At 55.0% G+C, this 20,096-nt stretch overlaps 1 protein-coding gene across 4 annotated transcripts in view; it reads left to right on the plus strand.

Annotated features, from left to right (window-relative positions):
• TTBK1 (tau tubulin kinase 1) overlaps positions 1–19,805 on the plus strand; it is a 154,488-nt gene extending 134,683 nt beyond the window's left edge. For all 4 annotated transcript variants that reach the window (XM_050951172.1, XM_050951170.1, XM_050951173.1 and 1 more), the window contains 2 exons: positions 14,284–15,848; positions 18,155–19,805. In XM_050951172.1, coding sequence (XP_050807129.1) covers positions 14,284–15,848; positions 18,155–18,560 — 1,971 coding nt within the window. In that variant the 3' untranslated portion in view covers positions 18,561–19,805. The remainder of the gene's footprint in view (positions 1–14,283; positions 15,849–18,154) is intronic.
• Positions 19,806–20,096: the final 291 nt, after the last annotated feature.

A 20,096-nucleotide genomic window follows, 5' to 3' on the forward strand; every position in this document is an offset into this window, starting at 1 on the left:
GTCACTGAGTACCTTCCTGGAGAGATCCTGGAGGGCTCGTTAATCCAGCAGATGGGCAGAATGAGATCCAATGGCTGGACATTGAAGTCAGCAAAGTTTAAACTGGAAATAAGATGCACATTGTTAACGTTTTTAATTGTTCAGCTGTAGATAATCATGGACCGGCTTACCAGGGGATGCAGGGAAAGCACCAGCATTTACACTGAGATTGGATTGGGGCCGTGAAAGGACTATGGAAGTGGGGGGAAGTAACCAAAACAAGCCCTATCTGAGTGGTGTTGCACCCTGTCTGTCAGGGCCCAGCGCCACCCACTCAGATTGGGTCCAGCCACCCCTCCGTCATGCCAGCAAGGGAAAGGGCTCTGCCGTTATGCCCCCCACACTTGGTCAGGGGCTACAGAGGGGCTGCCCCCCGTTCATCCTTTCTGAGTTCGGATTCTCAAAAAGGAGTGAGCATAGCCCCCCTGTTTAAAAAGTTGTGAGAAGAGGAGTGGCCCTTTGCCCGCCCCACCCAATTGCCAGCACTAGGGATTGGCTGTCGTTGTAAAGACAGGCTGTAGCTCCACAAGCTAGTGGCTGGCTGCAGGAGTGGGTTAGGGTCTCTGACCTGCGCTATACAGGAGGTCAGAGGGTGGTCAGAGTGGTAGAGGCTGACTAGGCAGGTGCTAACTGGGGGGCTCTTGCTGTTACAGGGACACGGGGTGCGGTTTGGGGTTGGTTTTGTCAGATTATTATTTATTCGTGTACTCAACGAAGCACATTGAGCAGCATCGTGGGGTCCCCAATTGTAGAGAGATGGCGGCTGCCAAGAATTGTCAAGTAGCTCCTTTTTCGTTTGATAGTTACAGGAATCTAAAAAATGTTCCTACCTACCATGTGAAAGTGCAGTTCCATAACATCTCCCAGATTAGTGTGTTGCAGCAGTTCTCAGACGGAGGGTCGGGACCCCAAAGTGGGTCGGGACCCATTTTAATGGGGTCACCAAGGCTGGCTTAGATTTGCTGGGGCCCAGGGCTCAAGCCCGAGTCCCACCACCCGGGGCCAAAGCTGAAGCCCAAAGGACTCAGATTACAGCACCCCCTGCCTTTAAAATGCCCTTTAAACAGCTTCTCCTCTTCACTTTGGCTTTGGCCCCCCTGCCGGGGGTGGTGGGGCTCAGGCTTCGGTCCTCCCTCCTGGGGTCATGTAGTAATTTTTGTTGTCAGAAGTGGGTTGTGGTGCAATGAAGTTTGAGAAGTTTGTTGTAATCACAGATGCAAACATTTAAATGAGCAATTGTCAAATATTAAACTTCAAACCTCAGAAAAAAGTGACTTGCAGCCAGAGTGCGTGTAAGGAGTTTGTTGTCCTAGTCAGATTTTCCCAGGTGCCTGATACCTCTCAGAATTAACTCGCTGGCTGCAGCCTCCACACCAGTGCAAGAAAACTCACTCTTTGTGAAGTCAGACTCTGGTGCCTTCTATCTGTGTGTGTTAGCAACGTTTGGGACCGGGATCCGGGGGTGCTTGTGTCCTGAATGAGCAGCGTTCTGTTATTGTTGGCCTGTGCCCCACTCTGCACTGCACGTGTTCCCTGTCACTATTTACCGCTCTTATTCAAAATAAGGCCCACTAATGTGGTGAGGCCACAGTAGGGTAGGATCCAGTGTAGATCAAATTGTATATTATCTGCAAAACCCTCCTATCTTATAACCTGGTTTCTATGTGTGGGCTGGGCCCCCGGTTCCTTCTTTTCTATGGCCAACACCTGTAGTCTTCCATCCCTTCATCCCATAGCAAAGAGCTGACGAGACCTTGACTTTTAACCCCTCTCTGTGAAAACGTTGCTATAAATGTTGGAGTGACACTAATTTAGGGAGCTCTAGGCAAAGGCCTCCAATCTCCCTCTTCCATTGTCTGGATCACACCATCCTGGGTGAGTCATTGGCCCTCATTTGAGTTGGTGCATTAGTCTCCTTCAAAGACCTTATAGAGCGCAAGGGCAAGCTCTGAGCGCTGTCCTGGGAAGCTTTCTCCCAGCCCTTGCGCGCTGCTGTTAGACCAGCATGGGCTCTATGGAGCTCTGCTGCGGGGGACGTTCATCTCTGGTGGCCTGTGTCCGAAGCAGGTAAAAGCCAGCAGCCAAAGAGGCTTGGCAAGGAAAAGAATATCAGCCCTTCACCCGTTTGTGGTGCTTCCCCCCCACGTTTGTAGTCATCTTCTGCCCAGGCTGCGTAGTGTATAAAGTAGAGGCTCTGCTGCTTTCATCCCTTGCCCAAGTCCCTTTTAGCTGCACGGCTGACAGGGTGCAGGAGAGGGGCCTGTTGTGGTAGAGAGGTGAATGGCCCCCCCATACACACACACACCACGAGTGTCTCTCACTCTGTCAGCCTTCCCTGCCCGTGGGGTAGGACCAAACGACATGATGATATCCGAGGCTGCTGCCGGGGGTGGGGGGGGAAGCACAGCTCCCCCGAGCCACTTCCCTGCCCGTGGGGTAGGACCAAACGACATGATGATATCCGAGGCTGCTGCCGGGGGTGGGGGGGGAAGCACAGCTCCCCCGAGCCACTTCCCTGCCCGTGGGGTAGGACCAAACGACATGATGATGTCCGAGGCTGCTGCCGGGGGTAGGGGGGGAAGCACAGCTCCCCCGAGCCACTTCACTGCTCTGCTTACACTGTCCACACACTGCAGTGATGCTGCAGCTGCAGGGTGATGGGGTTCCTGCCTATTAATAATCCTCCTCATTTCAAAGGGCGCTCAGTTGTGTCAGCTCCCATATGGGAAACAAAACTAAAGCTCCAGGCGGTGTTTGCTGTGTGCTTCAAACCAACCACACCACTTCATGCAAAGGGTTCCCTGGGGGCAGTGCCCGACTCCGTTCCTCTGCACTGCCGGGTGCTGGTGGCCTTGAGGATTTGATCTATCCATTGTCTTTGGTTGCACAGAGCAGGTGTCTGGCAGGACATGGCGGTGGCAGTTGCCCGCTCTGAGAGCCGGAGGCCTTGGTTTCAGAGCTGAGGTTTTCTAGTTAGACTAGGGGCAAGAAGTGACCCTCGGCACTTTAGCCTTTTCTCCATTGCACAGGTTTCCTAAGGGAATCGGGGTGCAGAGACTGGGGCACTGCACTTTTCAGACAGTTTGTAGCAGAGCAAAGGGGAACTGGAGAGCTCTTCCTGTCTGATTGACAGGTAGTTCTCAGAGCTCCAGAGAGAAATTGGAAATCTTTCATTTGTCTGAGCTTTAAAAAGCCGATTTCAGAGTTTATTCAATAATGTTATAGTGTTTTACCTTTCAGTAGCACACCCCATCCCAAAGCACTTTCCAAAGTGTATAGATATGTAATAGGAATCACTTCTCCTCCCATTTAAATGCCTTCATCCCAGGAGATCCTGACCTAAGAAAGAATTTGACACTGCAGGGAGAATTTCAGGAGGCAGAGTGTAATTACCCGAGTTGGAAGAAACTAGGCTGGGACACTGGGGCTAATACCTGGACTATCCCAAAAAGCGTCCTGGGGTTTCACTGGTTGCAAGTGGTCAGGATCGCTGGTGTGTGTCTCATACAGAAATGCTCTACCTGAATCCAGAGCCATAATCCTGGGGAAAGGAATGAGTGAAAGAAGAAGTCATTTCTATTTTAGATTCTTTGATGTTAAACAGCTGAATAATAAATAGGCTACCCACCAGTATCTTTGAAACTAGCACTGAAATCAATGCCAGGTCTTTTCCCCCTGCATCGTCATTTTCTGACGTGCTTCCTCTACATGTTGTTAGCACTTAGTTCACTTTGACATGTGTGTTCTGTGTTTAAGCGCTCCGTGGTGGCACAAGAGTACTCTAGCAAGGATAGGGTAGAGTGTCTATTGCTCATGAACATGGCCTGGGGAGGAGATCTGTCACGTAAAGTCATTTGGTCCAGTGAAACTGGCATCTCTTCAGTGGAATAGATGGAATCTCGGCACTCCCCGGCCACATGAGCAGTACTGTGTTAAGACTGTATTAACCTGTAATGCTTTTTCTGCTAGATAATATGAGGTGTAGTGGAGGGCCTTGACCTACCCCAATCAGATCTTTGCCTTGAGCTGAGGCACTTTCTATGGAGTTTGCACTGCATAGCTGAGAGCCCTCTTCTCCTAGTGCATTCAAGGTGGACATCTCTTCGGTGGTCAGTGAATCAATCGAGATAATTGCTGGCCAAACTCTAGCATTGCTCAGGGGGAAGAGACAGAGCTGCCTGCCAGGGTATGTCTACACTGCAAGAAAAACCTGCAGCTGCCACTCTCAGGGCCTGAGTCAGCTGCCCCGGGTTCATGCAGTGGGCCTGAAAACAGCCGTGTGGATGTTCCTGCTCGGGCTGGAGCCCAGGCTCGGGGCCCAGGCAGGAATGTCTACTCTGCTATATTTAGCCCTGTAGCATGAGCCTGATCAGCTGCCCCGGTCTGAGACTTGCTGCAGCAGGAGTGGGATTTTTGCGATGCAGATGTGCCTTGAGAGGCTTGCTGATAAAAGTGGGGTTGGGTTTTCTCCTGGACAAGGTCTGAAGCCCTGAAAATCCCTAAACGCCTCTTTCTGTTTCTAGTAAACAAACAACCCCACATACTTCTCAACTTGAAAACATGGGTTGCCTTTCTTCCTAGCTTGGCTGCCCTCCATCTGCCCTCCCTCCACACACGGATAGGCGGGTACGTCCGGGTCACTGGAGAGGCTGGCCAATATAAGCCAAATATGCCCCCCTTTTCTCACCCTTGCCCCCATGGTGACAGTGGAGTTTTTTGCTGGAGCTTCCATTGCTGATTGTGTGACAGTTCTGCAGGTGTGCCTATGAGCCCTGCCAGGAGTGTGATGGGCCAGGTTTATCACAGAGGCATAGCGCAGGCTCGCTGCTCTGGCTGTGCAAATGGGCCTGTGTCCATCAATGCAAGTACCCCAAGGGCTATTGCAAAGGAGAATCTCAGTGAAACAAGGGGCCGTACCCTTGTCATGTCTGGTTTGAGTGGATGATCTGGCCCTATGTGTGGATGCAGATTAGAGCAAAGGGCCTGGCGCTAGTCCATCCCTGTTTCAGGGCAGTGTCTCATAGCACGTTTATGTTTCCATTCACCTGCAGCTGTTCTCCAGTGACAGAATGCTGCGGTGAGGAGGGCCCTGCTGCCACTTGTGGCCGCTTGGGGTTGAGTCCATGAGAATGTTTTTTGTGCACTGTTCAGTTATTATATACAAAGGCTGATCGGTGTGCCAGTTCCTTCCCTTGCTGCATTCTCGTACCATGTGCTCTTCGTCTGGGTCACTGTAACGTAGAGATCTGCATTGGCAGTTCATCATGACAGCACAAAGATTCATTTATAGGAAATGTTTCTAACTCTCACCTAATGTATTGAAGTTCCTCCTTTGTACCACAAAAAACATTGTGGGAAGTGATCTTACAATGAATGTACATTTTTTAACAAGCTGCTAAACCACGTAAGGTGGGAGTGAAACTAACCTCCATGCTACATTCACCTGCATGTATCTGAACATTCAGAGAGAAACTCGCTCTGTGTTGGGAGGTTTTATATTTTCAGTATGCAAAAGGCGTTTCATGTTGGCTCCTGTCACCCAGCGAACTTGGCTTATATCTTCCTTACAAGAACTCCCAGAGCTTCCTCATCAGCAGCTTCATCACGAGCACAGGCAGGTGATAGGCCAACATGAAACACGCTCATTGCAAAAGCTGTTCCATGCTCCCAGGTGAATAACGGGGGTGCTCATGGGATGCCTGCCCCTTCAGCTTGGTCCTTCCTGAGAAAACCACGTCAGGCTCCTGCCCAGTGCTGCTAATTTACATGGGCTCTTGCTGCTTAGGGAAGGGATTGGCTTTGCAGGCTTTTTTTTCATCCTCTTTCTTGCTGCTATCAAGTTGCTTTCGAAATTGGAGACTGGAACACGTTTGGCATCGTTTTCCTTCCACTTAGCTTGCCGTTTCCCAGGTCTGTTGTGGATAGTGAAAACAGCCCTTCCCCGTTAGTGCATCTCCTCAAGCAGACTCTCCTGGGGATGGTAATCGCAGGAGAAGTAGGGAGTTCTGTGGCAGGGGCATTGGCACGTCTTCACAGGTCTAGCACGTCTTGCCAAGGGGTGTGAGGCAAACACGAAGAACGCACACAGTGAGAAGCCGGGCACACAGCTAGCATAGCGATGGGTGTGGCATATGCACCTCTAAAGATCAATAGGAGGACAGAGTAGCTTCCAGTGGTCAGACACTGGGAACGGAGATCATCTCCATGAGACCAGTGCTGCCGAACCTTGGAATAACAGGCGTCTGCAGACCAGCGTAGCAATCCTACGGGATTGTATTCAGTGAGGGCACCTGCTCCGTGTTACCTCCGGGGGCAGCTGGCTTGGAAGGAAAGCTGCTTCAGGCACTCAGATTTTGGCTTTTCCCCTCGCTGTAGTAAATTCTGCCGAGTCTCCCAGTCACCAATGAGCTCAGTTGCTGCTGGCAGAGAATAATGTCACTTCCAGGATATGCTGAGGCCCCGACAGTTGAAAGCTGTTACAGGGAAGATTGGACTAAAAATCTTGCTGTCTATTTGCTATCTGCATTCCTCAGGACTAAGGCCTCTTCCTGTTCCCAAGGCAGAGCTCTGAGTCGTGTTGGGAACTTGCTTTCTGTTCTTGGACCTTCCAGCTCTCATGAAAAATCTCAGGGACCAGCATATCCTTCCTTTGCATTATCTCCCACAGCCAATGGCTCATTGTTGCGCTTCTGTCGCTGCTACGCCAGATCGAGTCCAAACCATACATTCACTGCAAGCCAGCTAAGGTGCAGGGGTGTGTCTCTGTAGTTGTTGTTTCTGTTTCAAGCAGACAGAATTCGATGGTGCCGATGTACTTATGGCATGGAGTTAGCTTGGACACAGCTGTGCTGAGTGTGGGAGAGCTTCCTGGTTTGCTGGGGAAAGTTCAGTTTGAGGGTCTGGTTCTTGAGAGAGTCCCCTTTGTGCAACCCTCCAGGCTGGTGTCTTCTGGGAAGCACATGCATCTGACAGCAGGTCTCGCCTGTCATTGGATTCAAAGTCACTCTGGAAGCCCATTGCAGCGGGTGAACCGCCTGCTGTAGCTTAAAAGGTAACGAGGGACTGGTTTGGAAGGACCAAGTTGTCTGAAGGGGTCCAGAGCTTGTTTTTCCCTGAGCCTTTTTATTCTTCCTGTGTCTAATCCCTTTAGAGCCTAAAGTAAACCCCTCAGCCTTTTGTACTGCAATAACACTGTATTATACGCTTGCACTATTCTCCTGGGCAGACCAAGCATGCAAGAAACAATTGAAAGCTTTTTTTCAGAAGAAAAGCACTGTATTATTGTGTATATAGAGATCCCGAGAGAGAATTTGAATTCTAACTCCTGTATAAAAGCATGCACTGAATACCTGTATGTAGAACATGCTGTAAATGCTGCCGAGTACTGTAAGATCCTACACTTGAAACCACAACAAATGAGCGACTTCATCTAAAAAACAAAGCAGAAGCTGTGCAATGGATTCTGTGCCTTTTTAAAATCCATGTATGTTAGTCCAGACAATCGGAAAAAGCTTGTATACTACCAAAACCTTATTAAAGAATCAAAGGCACGACCCTGGTGATGGTGTTTTCTTTCACCCCTTCTCCTTTAAATCTGTTGGAAGATCCTTCTGTGATGTGTCATGCTGACTGTTAGTAGGGTGACCAGATGCCCCGATTTTATAGCGACAGTCCCAATTTTGGGGGCTTTTTCTTTATATAGGCTCCCACTACCCCCACCCCCGTCCCGATTTTTCACATTTGCCCTCTGGTCACCCTAACCGTTAGCAACAAGTGGAGAGCTCAGTTGTTAGACAGACAGGGCTTACCCCTTTTCAAGAGCTTCTCTGTTAACCCCGGGTAGGCTGGGCTGGATTGTCACTCAGCTGAGTTCACTCTTTTCCCAAGAGGCACAAATGAAAAGACCTCTGGTTTCCAGGGATGCAGTGCCGACAGTCGTTCGTGTTGCTGGTGCTGCAGAGTTGTCGGTGCTGCTAGTGCAGCTGTTCTCGGAGGTCCGGTGCTAGCTGCACAAGCAGAGAATGCAGACTGCTGATTCAGCAGACCTCGAGTTACTAATCGAGAGAGACCACAGGCTCGGTTCGGTGGCAAAGGTGCTCGGCCATCTGTACCGTCTCTTGAGAATTTGTTTACGTAGTTACGTGGGGTGTTCTTGTTTCATTCTCGCAGGTCAGGAATGTGCTTATCTCGTTAGCTAATACCTAGTGTGTTACTGTGCTGCCAAAGCCAGGCCTGCTTTGGTTCACCTGTCAGCTCTGCCTGGGGCTCCAGCAAGGCCTTCACCCGCTTTTGGTTCATGTTTAACTAGTGAGCTAGGGCTGTGAACATCTCCCCACTCCAGGAGCTCGCCAGCCAGAGATGTCAGAGGCAGCCAGTGTTTCATTCAGATTTGCGATCAATTCTCAGCAGGCCCGAAGGGATCAGGATTGTCGACCTTCAGCTGATAACCTCAGGCAGTCTTGCCATGACGTGAGTGAAGAGTTTGGAGAAGACAAGTTCGAGAGATTCTGCTCCCAGTACTATGGGGAAGGTGTGCTTACCTACCAGCCCAGGGGCTGAGTTCTAATCCCACTCCTTCCCTGATGGCTGCAAATACCTTCTCTACTTCCTCACCTGTACTGTGAGCCAAGGTGTCACTGCTGCCTTGGCGAGGTAACAATCGTCACCAAGACGACGTGAGAATTCGCACCAAGTCACGGCAGATAGAGCTGGGCGTAGATCCAAGGTCTCTACTCTGACAGCGCATCCCTCAGCTCTTGGTTTACCGCTCAGGGGACATTCCCCTCGTGTGTGGCAGGGACAGTCTCTCTCACACATAATGAATATTTTTACCAGCGGTGCAGGAATGTGCCACTGACCTGCACAAAGCATGTGTTCCATGCTGGAAGTGTGACAGTTGGCAGGTCAGCTGGACACTGTGTGTTGTATCTCCCCTGTAAGATCTGGTCTGCAGAGGACAGGAGCGTTCTTTTCCTCTGGCTAGCGGCTCCTAGCCTATAGCCGAAGTGGCTGCGGTCTGTCCTATAAAGCTGCAGGCTGTGGATTCAGAACCTGGGCCGGAGGGTTGATACAAAGCTCCATTGTGTTGGCATGGGTTAAACAAGTTCCTAACTTGGCATGTTTCTCTGAAAGACTGTGTATCAATGTGTATGAGACTTGGTTGCTCTATTAGAGAACCAGGTTCTGTCCCAGCTCTGTATAGAGAGACCTCTTGTAAGCTCCGCTACCTGTGAAAGGGGCGAATGCTAAATCATCCCCAAGCTGGAGGCTGTGATAAGCCACCAGGGACAGAGCTGGGGCTGGAACGCGTGGGCTCTAGGCTTGCAGTGCATTGTGGGAGTTGATCCGTCTGATTTTGCCTCCCCGGGATTGCTCGAAGGCTGGAAGTTTTTGGACCATCGTGAGATTGCCTGCAGCAGGGGGCTGTGTCACTTGTGACTTTGTTGTGCACAGTGTGTGTCTGGGCAGTGAGGGGAGCAAGGGGTTACCCAGATCTATGGCTTTATACTGTATTTCCTGGATTTGTCGAGCTTTGAGTCCCTTAACAGCCTGATCTGTCCCTTGCAAAGTGTTTCTTCAAGATTGAATTCCCCGTGGTTTCCAATGGTTTAAATCAAAGAGACTGAAAGGAGGGTACGGCCTGCAGCCCCAGGGAGACTCAGCCAGGCTTCTGGCATGGAGTATCTCCCCCACGCTGAATCTCCTGGCATGGGGAGCTTTCTGGAGCTCAGCAGAGGCAGGAGGAGGCATAACAGAGACAGATCTGCACCCTGGCAATCCTTTATTGCTGTACTGCCCAGAGGGACTCTGGCAGCAGGGGGCACAAGCCAGGGCAGCTTTTGGGCTGCTCTAATCTATGTCTGGGGCTGATCCATCCTCCTTCGGCCCCAGCAGCAAGACGGTACAAAGCCTCCCCTCCCAGTCCCAGTTCTGAGCCCCCTCTTACCCCCAACGTACTGTAGAAAATCCAGACCCTTTCAGTTCATCACCCTTCTTTGCCGTGGAGACCTGGGCTCCCTGGCTCAGGTGCCTCCAGGCTGCTGTGCTGTGTGTGGGCTCTGAGAAGTCTGCCTTTTGCCCAGAAGGGTTCTGATGAAAAGTGAGACTCCCCAGGCTGAAAATCTGGAAGAAGGGATTTTTGGAAACACTGTAACACAACAGCTACTGTTGGAATCAGAAGCGTCCTTGAAAATTCAAACAAGCTCAGATTTCTCGTTCCAAGTAGTTTTTCTCAAAACAATAGAACTCAAAGATTGCAATGGTCCCACTGAAACAGAGCTGAAAAATTGCAGTAGTCCCATTGAAAGGAATCTTTGGTGCAATCTCTAGCCTGGTCTGCACTTAAGAGTGAGCTTGACATAGCTACATTGATCAGGAGTGTGAAAAACCCGTCTCTGGCAACAACCCCCCCCAGTGTAGACACAGCTGTGGGGATGGAAGACGGTTTCCCTCATCGTAGCTCCAGTCACTTAGGAAGGGGCTGTAGGCTGTGTCTATTCTACAGGGTTATGCCAGCATAGCTACGCTGGTATTTGGTATAGTCATGGTAGTGTAGACATACTCTTAACCACAGAGCTGCCACCAGCACCTCTCGCATATAGCAGTCTGCCGCCCTAGATCTCAAAGGGCTTTGCAAAGGTGGGTCAGTATCATTAGTCCTGCTCTCTAGCTGGGGGGAGTGAGGAGAAATGCACCACAGGCACATGCAGGATTAGAAGCCAGGTCTTGGTCCTGCTCCGTGGTCTGGGCTTGCCATCACGACCAAGTTAACACACGCTGTTCCTGACTCCGCTCACAGCTGAGTTCCATGGTGCGTTCGGCCCAGGCAGGGGCGCTGGAACACTTTGAACAGTGGGGATGCTGAAAGCCAGTCCCCTTGCCTTGTCCGCCTCCGCCCAGCGCTAGGGCCGTGTCTCCAGGAGGGGGGGGGATCCGCACAGGCGTGACAGGGCCAAGGCTGCAGCCACAGCTGCAGGCATGCATGGGGCCAGCAGCAAGGACCCCGGGCATGGGGGGGGGCAGTGCAGCCCTGTGTCAAACCTGGTGGTGCTGCAGCTCCCCCCACACCCTTAGTTCCTGCACCTATGAGCCCAGATTGGCTGCAGGGGTGGGTTAGAGCTTGAGTGCTGCTTTCACACAGGCTGAAACCACCTGGCTTTGCAGTGAGGACGCAGGTGAACTCACTCTAGTGCTAGTAATCCTCCAGTGCCTTCCCACCATCCCCCGTGTGCCTAGGCAGACAGAGGCACTCTCCAACAATTCACTGGGAGAGAACTGCAGCTGTCACAGGATTGCTCCTGAAAGTCCTAGCACCACACCCAGGGGAGCACGGCACCAGTGTGGACCCCGGTCACTTGGGTGGGGCTTTGCAGTGTGGGTGCTTGGCTAACCTGGTTGCTCAGAGCTGGGGGCCAAACACCCAAGTTAACCCTGCAGTGAAGAGACCCCCTCAGACCACGATTCCTTTGGGATGGCTTTCTTTTACCGAGTCCAGGGAGTGTGAGTAACACAGGTAAGGACATGGGTGTGCTGAAAGGACATCTTACCACGCTGTCCCTGCAACCGATTCTCTTTGGTCCAGGTTTGCTGGCAGCTGATGCTGAGCGCTGTTTCTTTTGGCCCAGTTCTCTCGCTGTCAGATATTTGCACTTCTTGGGGTTCTCTGCAACAGGCATTTGAAAGGGCAAGGCAGGAAAACACACACAGCCGGAGGCCACCCAGAACTGTGAGGAACACAAGGTAACGGTGAGCTGGACGTAGAAGGTTTCATAACCCAGCCTAGCAGTCAGTTATCGCAGGGGTGGGGAGTCAGGAGGGGCGTGAGCCACACGTCCAGGGTAAGAGGAAGGTCCCAGTCTGGAGAGGACACCACCCATACGGTGCGGTGTGACTGCAGGCTACACGTGCAGCCAGACCCACAAGGAAACAGGTTAAACGAAAGGGCTGCAGCATGGTTCCGCAACAGCAAGGCCGAAACTTCGAAGAGAGGGAAGGAATTGTTATTTTTTGTGCTGTCGTAGCACCTTGAAATCCAGATCCGGGTCACCCGAGGGCTTCTTATCCCAGAGAGGGGTGTAACGAACAGCAGAAAGGAGCTGATGGCGAGCGTGGAGCAGAAGGAAGCTGCAGTGGGAACGTGGGCTGATACAGACCAGCGGCATGCATGGCTAGATGGGGCCGAGCGGTTTTTAAGTACAAAGGTGATGAGATATTAGATACTAGCAGAGAATGAGAGAAAACCAGGAATCGGGACCTGTGGCTGAGGAGAGGGGCTAATGCTGCCCAGCAGAAGAATTAGCTAGAGCATTAATATCCAGCCCCATCCCTGGCCCCACTGTAGTGGGGCAGGTTGCACAGGCCCCATGGTGGGTAGAGCACTGGGGGATTGCAATAATCCCTCCGGCCCATACAGGAGCAGCTCCAGAGAGGTTCACCCAGCTCCCTTCGACCAGAAGGCTGGTGACCATGAGGCAGGCCTGAGAGCAAAGGCAGAGGTTTAAAGAGGCAACTGGGGGTTCGTCCAGCCAATGACAGGGAAGTGGATGATCATCCGCCACCACCAGCACCACCCACCCCCAGTTCAGAGGAAATGGAACAGGGCTGGAGCAGGAGGACCTCCATGGAGATGTTGCTTTTACCAGTGTCTCTTCTCTGTGGGGAACCCAATGCCCTGGGCAAGCTGCTGGGCTCCTGCACCGAAGGCCTGAGGCACAGCCCCACCAAGTCACTGGAAAGACCCCCGGGGCATGCTGTTTGCACTGCAGACCCTGTGCTTAGCAAGTGAATGGAATGCAGCCCTGGGCCGCAGAGCTGTCCTAGACACACGTCTGCAGGAGGTGCTCAGGCAGAACAGCTGTCTGGATGCGTTGCCTTGTGCAGAATGTCCAGTTCACCAGCCGAGGCTGATTTGACTCAGTGGGGATGCGACAGGAAGAGGGAGACGGGTCCGCACGCAAAGGTGTGCGCTAGAGTCATGCTGCAATTGGACCAGCTGGCAGAGCCTGGGGCCTGGGAAATAAAGCAGAAGTGAACCAGAGAGTCCAGAGGGCTCTGGCGGTGTCCATCCGCACTGTAGCCTACACCACAGAAAAGAGGCTAGGCCAGAGCAGGGGAGGTAGAATGAGGGAGAAAGGAGGAGGCAAAGTCAAAAGAGACATGAGGCCAAAGCTTTTCCTGGGTAACAAAAATGGACATTGTTGAGAGGCAACACCCAGGATGTGCTGGAGAAGGAGCTTCACATGGCCGTGCTTCCCTGCGGTCTGGAACCAACTCGGAGTCTGCATCTGATGTCTCAGGTGCATAAAAGGGCAAAGGGTGTTGACATTCAAGGCACGTTATTCTGTGCAGAGCTGCTGCCTGTTTGCCAATTCCCAGTGCAGCTCGGCAAGGAATTTGAGATCGGATTGTTCAAGTCAACAGCTGTCTGGACCCTTGTCCCTGTAAAGCAGCCAGAAGAGATCCTTGACTCTAGCTTGCTGAATGCAGCTGGGTGCTGCAGGCTCTTTCCAATGATTTAAACCAGGGTGTGTCAAAAAAAAAAATCAGAGCTTAAACAGCAAAGCCCTCAAGGAGTGTTAATAGTAAAACTTAAGGAAGACACTTGATGTGTCAGCCTTCACTAATTGCTGATCATTTTAGTGAGGGACTGGGGAAGGGAGGAGGGGGAGCCCATGGTGGGGGAGGACTAGGAGTCACTGATGGGAAGGGGACACAGATAAGACAGCCAGGGAACGGGGAGGGGAGGTTGGGGATGGAAAAGCAAAAGGCCACAACAGTGGGGCCCTAACTGAGCGGTGCTGAGTGCGACAATAAGGTGCTGAACACAGATAATAACGAAGATTACTCTGGAGAGGCCATATTCTCCCTTTGCTCTTTGTGCAAACCGCACGTTGGAACGGGGTCGGGGGCAAGGGGGTGTCCTCTATGGAATGAAGGGGGGATGCGGTGCTAAATTGATACCAGGCTGTCATTCAGCCTGGGAGGCAGCCCGGCTGTAGGACAGGACGAGTTGAATGCCTTGGGTGACACTGACGAGCAGGTGTACAGGAGACTGCCCGATGACAAGGAAATGGCTTTGGAGGGTTGCTTTGCCTCTCGCCAGTGCCCTGTGCTAGGGAAGGCTGGTTCATGGGCATGAAGACAGACATGTCACGTGACCCTTCCCGCCATGGTTGGGGTTGTGACATTGTGCCCATGCTCTTGTGGATACTAAGTGTTTTCTTTTTTACGTCTATCTTGTTCCAGGTGTTTACACTGAACTCTTTTGAAATGAATAGTGTGCCCAAGGCGGTGCCTTTAAGTTTGCCTTATCAAGACTTTAAACGGGATGTGTCAGACTCTAGGGAAAAGCCTAGGATCCTCCAGCGGATAAAGAAGGTCGACTTCTCAAATATCGTCTTGACCGCTCCTTGTAAACCGCCGGAGCCCCATCTGGAACTGAATGGGGAGTGTGAGGAAGACGAGGACGAGGAGGATGAAGAGGAGGAGGAAGCTGGTTATCTGGGAGAAGAGATTGACATGCACAGTAGCTCCAGCAGCGACATGAGTCAGAAAAGCACGGAGCGCAGTCAGGAAGGGGCACCATCCACTCTGCTGGCTGATGATCAGAAAGAGTCCAAGGGCCGCGCTTCCATGGCCGATGGTGATTTAGAACTGGAGGAAGGCTCCAAAACGCTGGTGTTGTTTTCACCGGGTGACATGAAGAAGTCTCCACTCACCACCGACTTGGCGCCAGATGTCGATCTGGGGACACTTGCTGCTTTAACGCCTCAGAGCGAGAGGCCCCAGCCCCTGGGCAGCCAGCTGGATGTGTCGGAGCCCGGGACCCTGTCCTCCATCCTGAAGTCTGAATCAAAGCCTCCAGCAGCGGTTTCCACGACGTCCTCCCTCTTTACCAAAGTCGAGCGCACCTTTGTTCATATTGCTGAGAAGACCCATCTGAATGTCATGTCTTCCGGCAGCCAGCTGGTGAGGCACGAGGAGTACTGCCCTCCCGGCCAGCTGGAGGAGATCATCCTTGAGGAGGCCCTGGAGGAGAACCTGGGGCTGGTAGAAAATGGGAGTGCGAATTCTGGTTTAGAAGGGGGAGAAATGGAAAGCTGCGCACTCTCGGTCAATCACATCGAAACCTCCTCGGAGATGGCAGGGGAGCCGCTGACGCTTCCCAACGGCGTGGCCCAGTCCCCGGAGGAGAGGCTGGAGCTTAAAGGCAAAGCCGTGCTGGCACTGGATTTGGAAGAAACTGGTCGGCTGGTTTCAGGAGAGCCTAGCTTAGAAAAGACCATTCTGGCGACTGAGCGCCTTACACAAGCCGAGGCTCTCCTGGGAACAACGAAGCAGGGCCCGAGAAAGCCTCTGAGTGCTAGATACAGAAGCCGGATTCCCATCTTGTTCTCCGAGGAGGACACCGGCTCAGACCTGTCGGCCTCGCTCTCGGCCAAAGAGAGGCTTCACAAGAGGGCCAAGCAGCCTGACTTGGTTCGCCTAGTGATGGAGAGAAGGCAAAGCTGCCGCCTCAGACTGGTCTCTGGGGCCTCCTCCTCGGCCTCCTCCAGCGACGAGCAGAGACGTGCCTCAGAGACCCTCTCGGCCACCGGCTCAGAGGAGGACACCCATGACTCAGACGACTCCGTCCCGAGGAGGACGGAGGAGGGGAAGGTATTCCACCGGGGAAGAGAAGGGAAAACTTTAAGCACAAAGAGCAGAATCCCTCGGCCCATCATGCCTGCGAGGACGTTGCCGGCAGCCGTGAAGTTCAGGAGCCCAGCAGCACCAAACAGCTCGACGCTCGATGCAGCTCTCACCGCCAGGTCAGTCACCAGCATGGCTCTTGGTCCTCACCGTGCAGGTCTCCCATCGCCCATTCCCTCGGCCTGCCTCTGGGTTGCCCCCCCGCCACAACACCCCATTCCCTCGGCCTGCCTCTAGGTTCCCCCCCCCACAACACCCCATTCCCTCAGCCTGGCCGTGGGGTCCCCCTCCCACAACACCCCATTCCCTCGTCCTGGCTGTGGGGTTCCCCCCCAGCACCCCATACCCTCAGCCTGGCCATGGGGTCTCCATCACCAGCCCCCCATTTGCTCAGCCTGGCCATGGGTGCACCCCACCAGCCCCCAGTTTGCTCGGCCTGGCCATGGGTTCCCCGTCTCCACTTGTCTCCCTTCACATGTTCTGTTTCTGTTCAGGGCAAACCAGCTGTGCTTAGCTCTCAGCTCCCAGCAGCCTGGGCCTGGCCCTGGAGCCCAGTGGAGCTGGGTGGCTGCCTATGGCGAGTTGCCAGGTGTCCGGTTTTCGACCAGAACGCCCGGTCAAAAAGGGACCCTGGCGGCTCCAATCGGCACGGCTGACCAGGCCATTAAAAACCCAGTCGGCTGCGCAGCAGGGGCCTGGGGCTAAGGCAGGCTCCTTGCCTGCCCTAGCACCACGCGGCTCCCAGAAGTGGCCACCAGGTCCCTGCAGCCCCTAGACGCATGGAACCGCAACCAGTGGGAGCTGCGGGGGCAACACCTGTGGGCACGAGGGCAGCATGCGGAGCCTCCCTGGCTGTCCATGTGCCTGGGGGCTGCAGGGACCTGGCGGCTGCTTCCCGGGAGTTGTGGTAAGAGCTACCAGGACTCCACACCCCAAACCCTCTCCTGCACCCCAACCCCCGTCCCCAGCCCAGAGTCCCCTCCTGCCCCCAAAACCCCAACCCTCTCCCCAGCCTCCTGCTGCACCTCAAACCCCTCATCCCCCCCTCATCCCAGAGCCCACACCCCCACATCCCCAGCTGCAACCCTCACCCCCCTGCACCTCAGCTCCCTGCCCCAGCCCAGAGCCCCTTCCTTCACCGCAAACCTCTCATCCGCGGCCCCATCTCAGAGCTTACACCCCTAGCTGGAGCCCTCACCCCCCCGCACCCCAACTCCCTGCCCCAGCCCGGAGCCCCTTCCTTCACCCCAAACCCCTCATCCCCACCCCACCTCAGAGCCTGCACCCCAACTCCCTCGCACCCCAACCTCCCTGCCCCAGCCCAATGAAAGTGAGTGAGGGTGGGGGAGAGCAAGCGATGGATGGCGCAATCAAGGGTGGGGCCTCGGAGGAGGGACATGGCAGAGGCGGGGCCTCAGGGCAGGGAGCAGAGCAAAGGTGTTTGGTTTTGTGGGATTAGAAAGTTGGCAACTCCACGCCTGCAGTGACTAGGGGGCCACATCTGCGAGGGCCCAGCACTCCCCTTGGTGCTACGCTCAGCAGAGTGCTCCCTGGGCAGGGGGCCCGGAGCCCGGCCCGGAGCCCCGCTCCCTGGGCAGGGGGTCTGGAGCCCGGCCCGGATCCCCGCTCCCTAGGCAGGGGGCCCGGAGCCCGGCCCGGAGCCCCGCTCCCCGTGCTGGGTGCGGCCAGGGGTAGAAACCAGACAGGGCCGATGGGTCGGCGCCTTCTTCTCTGATCATAACTGGGCTGGTGCCTAAAGCGCCAGTGGGCCCTGTTGTGCTGGCTGGCGCCCGAGGGAGGCCGGGTCTCTGCCCAGAGAGCTGGCAGCGTTAGGAGAAGCAACCTGGGAAGGGCTGGGGAGAGCAGAGCCACCAAGCGCAGCAGCATGGACACAGCCGGCTCGTCGTCACATGAGCAAGGATTGGCTCTGCTGCCTGCCCCTCCCGCCATCAGCCCATTTCTCCCACCCACCCCATGGCCTGGCTTCCCCACCTACCCCTCAGCCCATTTTCCCACCCACCTACCCACCCCCGGTCCATCTCCCCGTCTGCCCCTGGGCCTGGCCATGAGACGCTGGCTGGTTTCCTGCAGGGCTCAGCGATAGCACAGGGCTTTCCTGATCCCATCTGGGGCTATTAACCCCTGGGCGAGCCGGGAACCCCGCAGCCAGCCTGGCCCTGGGGGCGGCTTGGCATTGGGTCTGAGATGGTTCAAGAGAGAAATGCCAGCGTGCGGCTCGGGCCCCTGCTCTGGGCTGCAGAGACACGGCCCAGGTGCCACTGGCCTCCCTGTGTGCTAGCACCGGCTGGTGGTCGCTGGGCAGCCAGCTCCAGCCAGAGGCCACACATGCCGGTGAGAATTGCCCAGAGCCTTGGGTTTACCCCCTCATCTCCCCTCCCCTCCCCTCTCCTCTCTCTCCCTGCAGGCTTCAGAGGACAGCTGGGACTGCGCCCAGTGACTCCCCACTGAAACAGCTCCACAGCCGGCTCCCTTCCTCCCCGAGTCCGGCTCCTCCTCCTCCCCCGTGGAGCTGTGCTCCCCCCTGGAGCCCCGGCCTGCCCCCATGCAACCTCAGTGCTTCCCCCAAAAGCCAGTCACTGTCCAGACGGGAGAGTCCTTCACCCTCCCGGCAGCATAGGCCAGGGTCTGCCCTGCAGCGAGTTCAACCGTCTCCCCGCCCTCAACCCCGAGTCCTGGCGCGGGGTCTGCTGGGAGATCCCTCGGCCTCCCCAGGCCTGGCCAGGAAAGGACAAAGAGGGAAAACCCAGACTCAGAGCCCAGCAACCAAAGGAAGGCAAGTGTCCGCGGAAGGCAAGGCTGCGGCCAGATAATGATCTTCTGCCGCCAACCCATCAGGCTGGCTAACTCCTGCGTCTAGTGTACACTGAGCTGCCCTACACGCCGGACCCACGAGCGGCTCGCAGCTCGCTGCACCTCAGCGCTTCGCTCCCTCCCACGCCCACGCCGTCCGGAAACCGCTGCCCCAGGGCGGAGCGCCTCTGCCCCACCAAGGGCTCGGCCGCAGCGCACGCTTGCTAGTGCAACCCACCACGCAGAGCCTCAGGCAGCCTGCCTAGTGCCTGACCCCCCCGCCCCCTTTTCTCCTGCTCACTTAGCAATACCAGAGTCTCCAACCCAGTGCGCTGACACGTGAGCTTTAGCGAGCAGCAGTCGAAGTCAGTGGAGAGGGGACGGGCATGGGAGGAGAGAGCTCTGGGCCTGGAAGGAGCTGCTCCCCACCCCCAGTGCGTTGCTCCAGGAAGCGCCTGCCTCCCCGCCTCGCCTGTTGTACTTGCAGTGACGGAGGTTACAACCCACCTCCTGCCCAGCTAGCCAGGGAGCGCCACTGGCTTACCTAGGAGAGCAGCCGGCTGCATTTTACCAGCTGCTCCTGCAAGTCTGGTAGTGCAGGGAGCCAGGCACCGCTGCTCAGTGATGCCCCCTAGGCCAATCTGTCTGTGGCAGCAGGCGGCTATGTGTGACCAAGCCAGGGGCCCAACGGCTAGGGGGGCAGATTGCAGCTGTGCCCCATGGAGACTACCAGTCCCAGCATGCAGCCGAGGGGGGGCCAGTACAGCTTTTCCTGCTGGCGCCAGCCCCAGCTCCATATTAAAGAGGTGGGTGTCACTTTTGTGTGGGTGCCCCTGCCCCGAACTTCCTTGTGCTTTGTTGTCACGCAGCCAGGTGGCAGGGGGGGGCGGGCTCCACAGTGGCTTTAACACTGCAGGGGGGTGACTCTTGTGCACTGCAGACAGGCGCTGCTGCTTTGCAGCCGGAAATGGGCTGGCACGTTACTGATCCACTAGCATCTAACTAGCTGATTTGGGCAGGTGGGGTTTATGGCTTCCTCTGCCTGCACTCTCAGCTCGTCGACGCGCTGCGGGAGCACAAACCATGTGAATGTAGTGGTAGGGTCAGCTTAGGGCCCCAGTTCCGGATGTCACGTGACCCCTGCCACCCCGGCTCTCACTTTAAAACCCTTTTAGCCTTCATGGCTGGGAAGCAATGCTCAAAAAACAGCCACAGGTGACCGCTGCCGCAATATCTGCCTGAGTCTGCAGAGAGCCTGAGACAATCGCTTGAGACGAATGGAGCATTTTGCCTCTCACCAATGGGGGCACTGCCAGGACCCACTGCGCTGGGGAGCCCTACCTGCACCACCTGAGGCTGGGCCTGGGCGCGGCAGAGGAATACAGTACGTGCTGCCAGCCCAGGCCTGCAGATGCACTCAGCAGCCGGTGTAAAGACTGGTGGGGTGGTAAAGACTGAGAGGGCCAGGGCTGGCCTACAGCGCACTCTGGCTTGCAGGGTAAGTGAGCTCACTGCACGAACAGGCATTAAAAACAGCCACCTGCAAGGTCAGATTC

Source organism: Gopherus flavomarginatus, chromosome 4 (genome assembly GCF_025201925.1).
Source record: "Gopherus flavomarginatus isolate rGopFla2 chromosome 4, rGopFla2.mat.asm, whole genome shotgun sequence".
NCBI classification, from domain to species: Eukaryota; Metazoa; Chordata; order Testudines; family Testudinidae; genus Gopherus; species Gopherus flavomarginatus.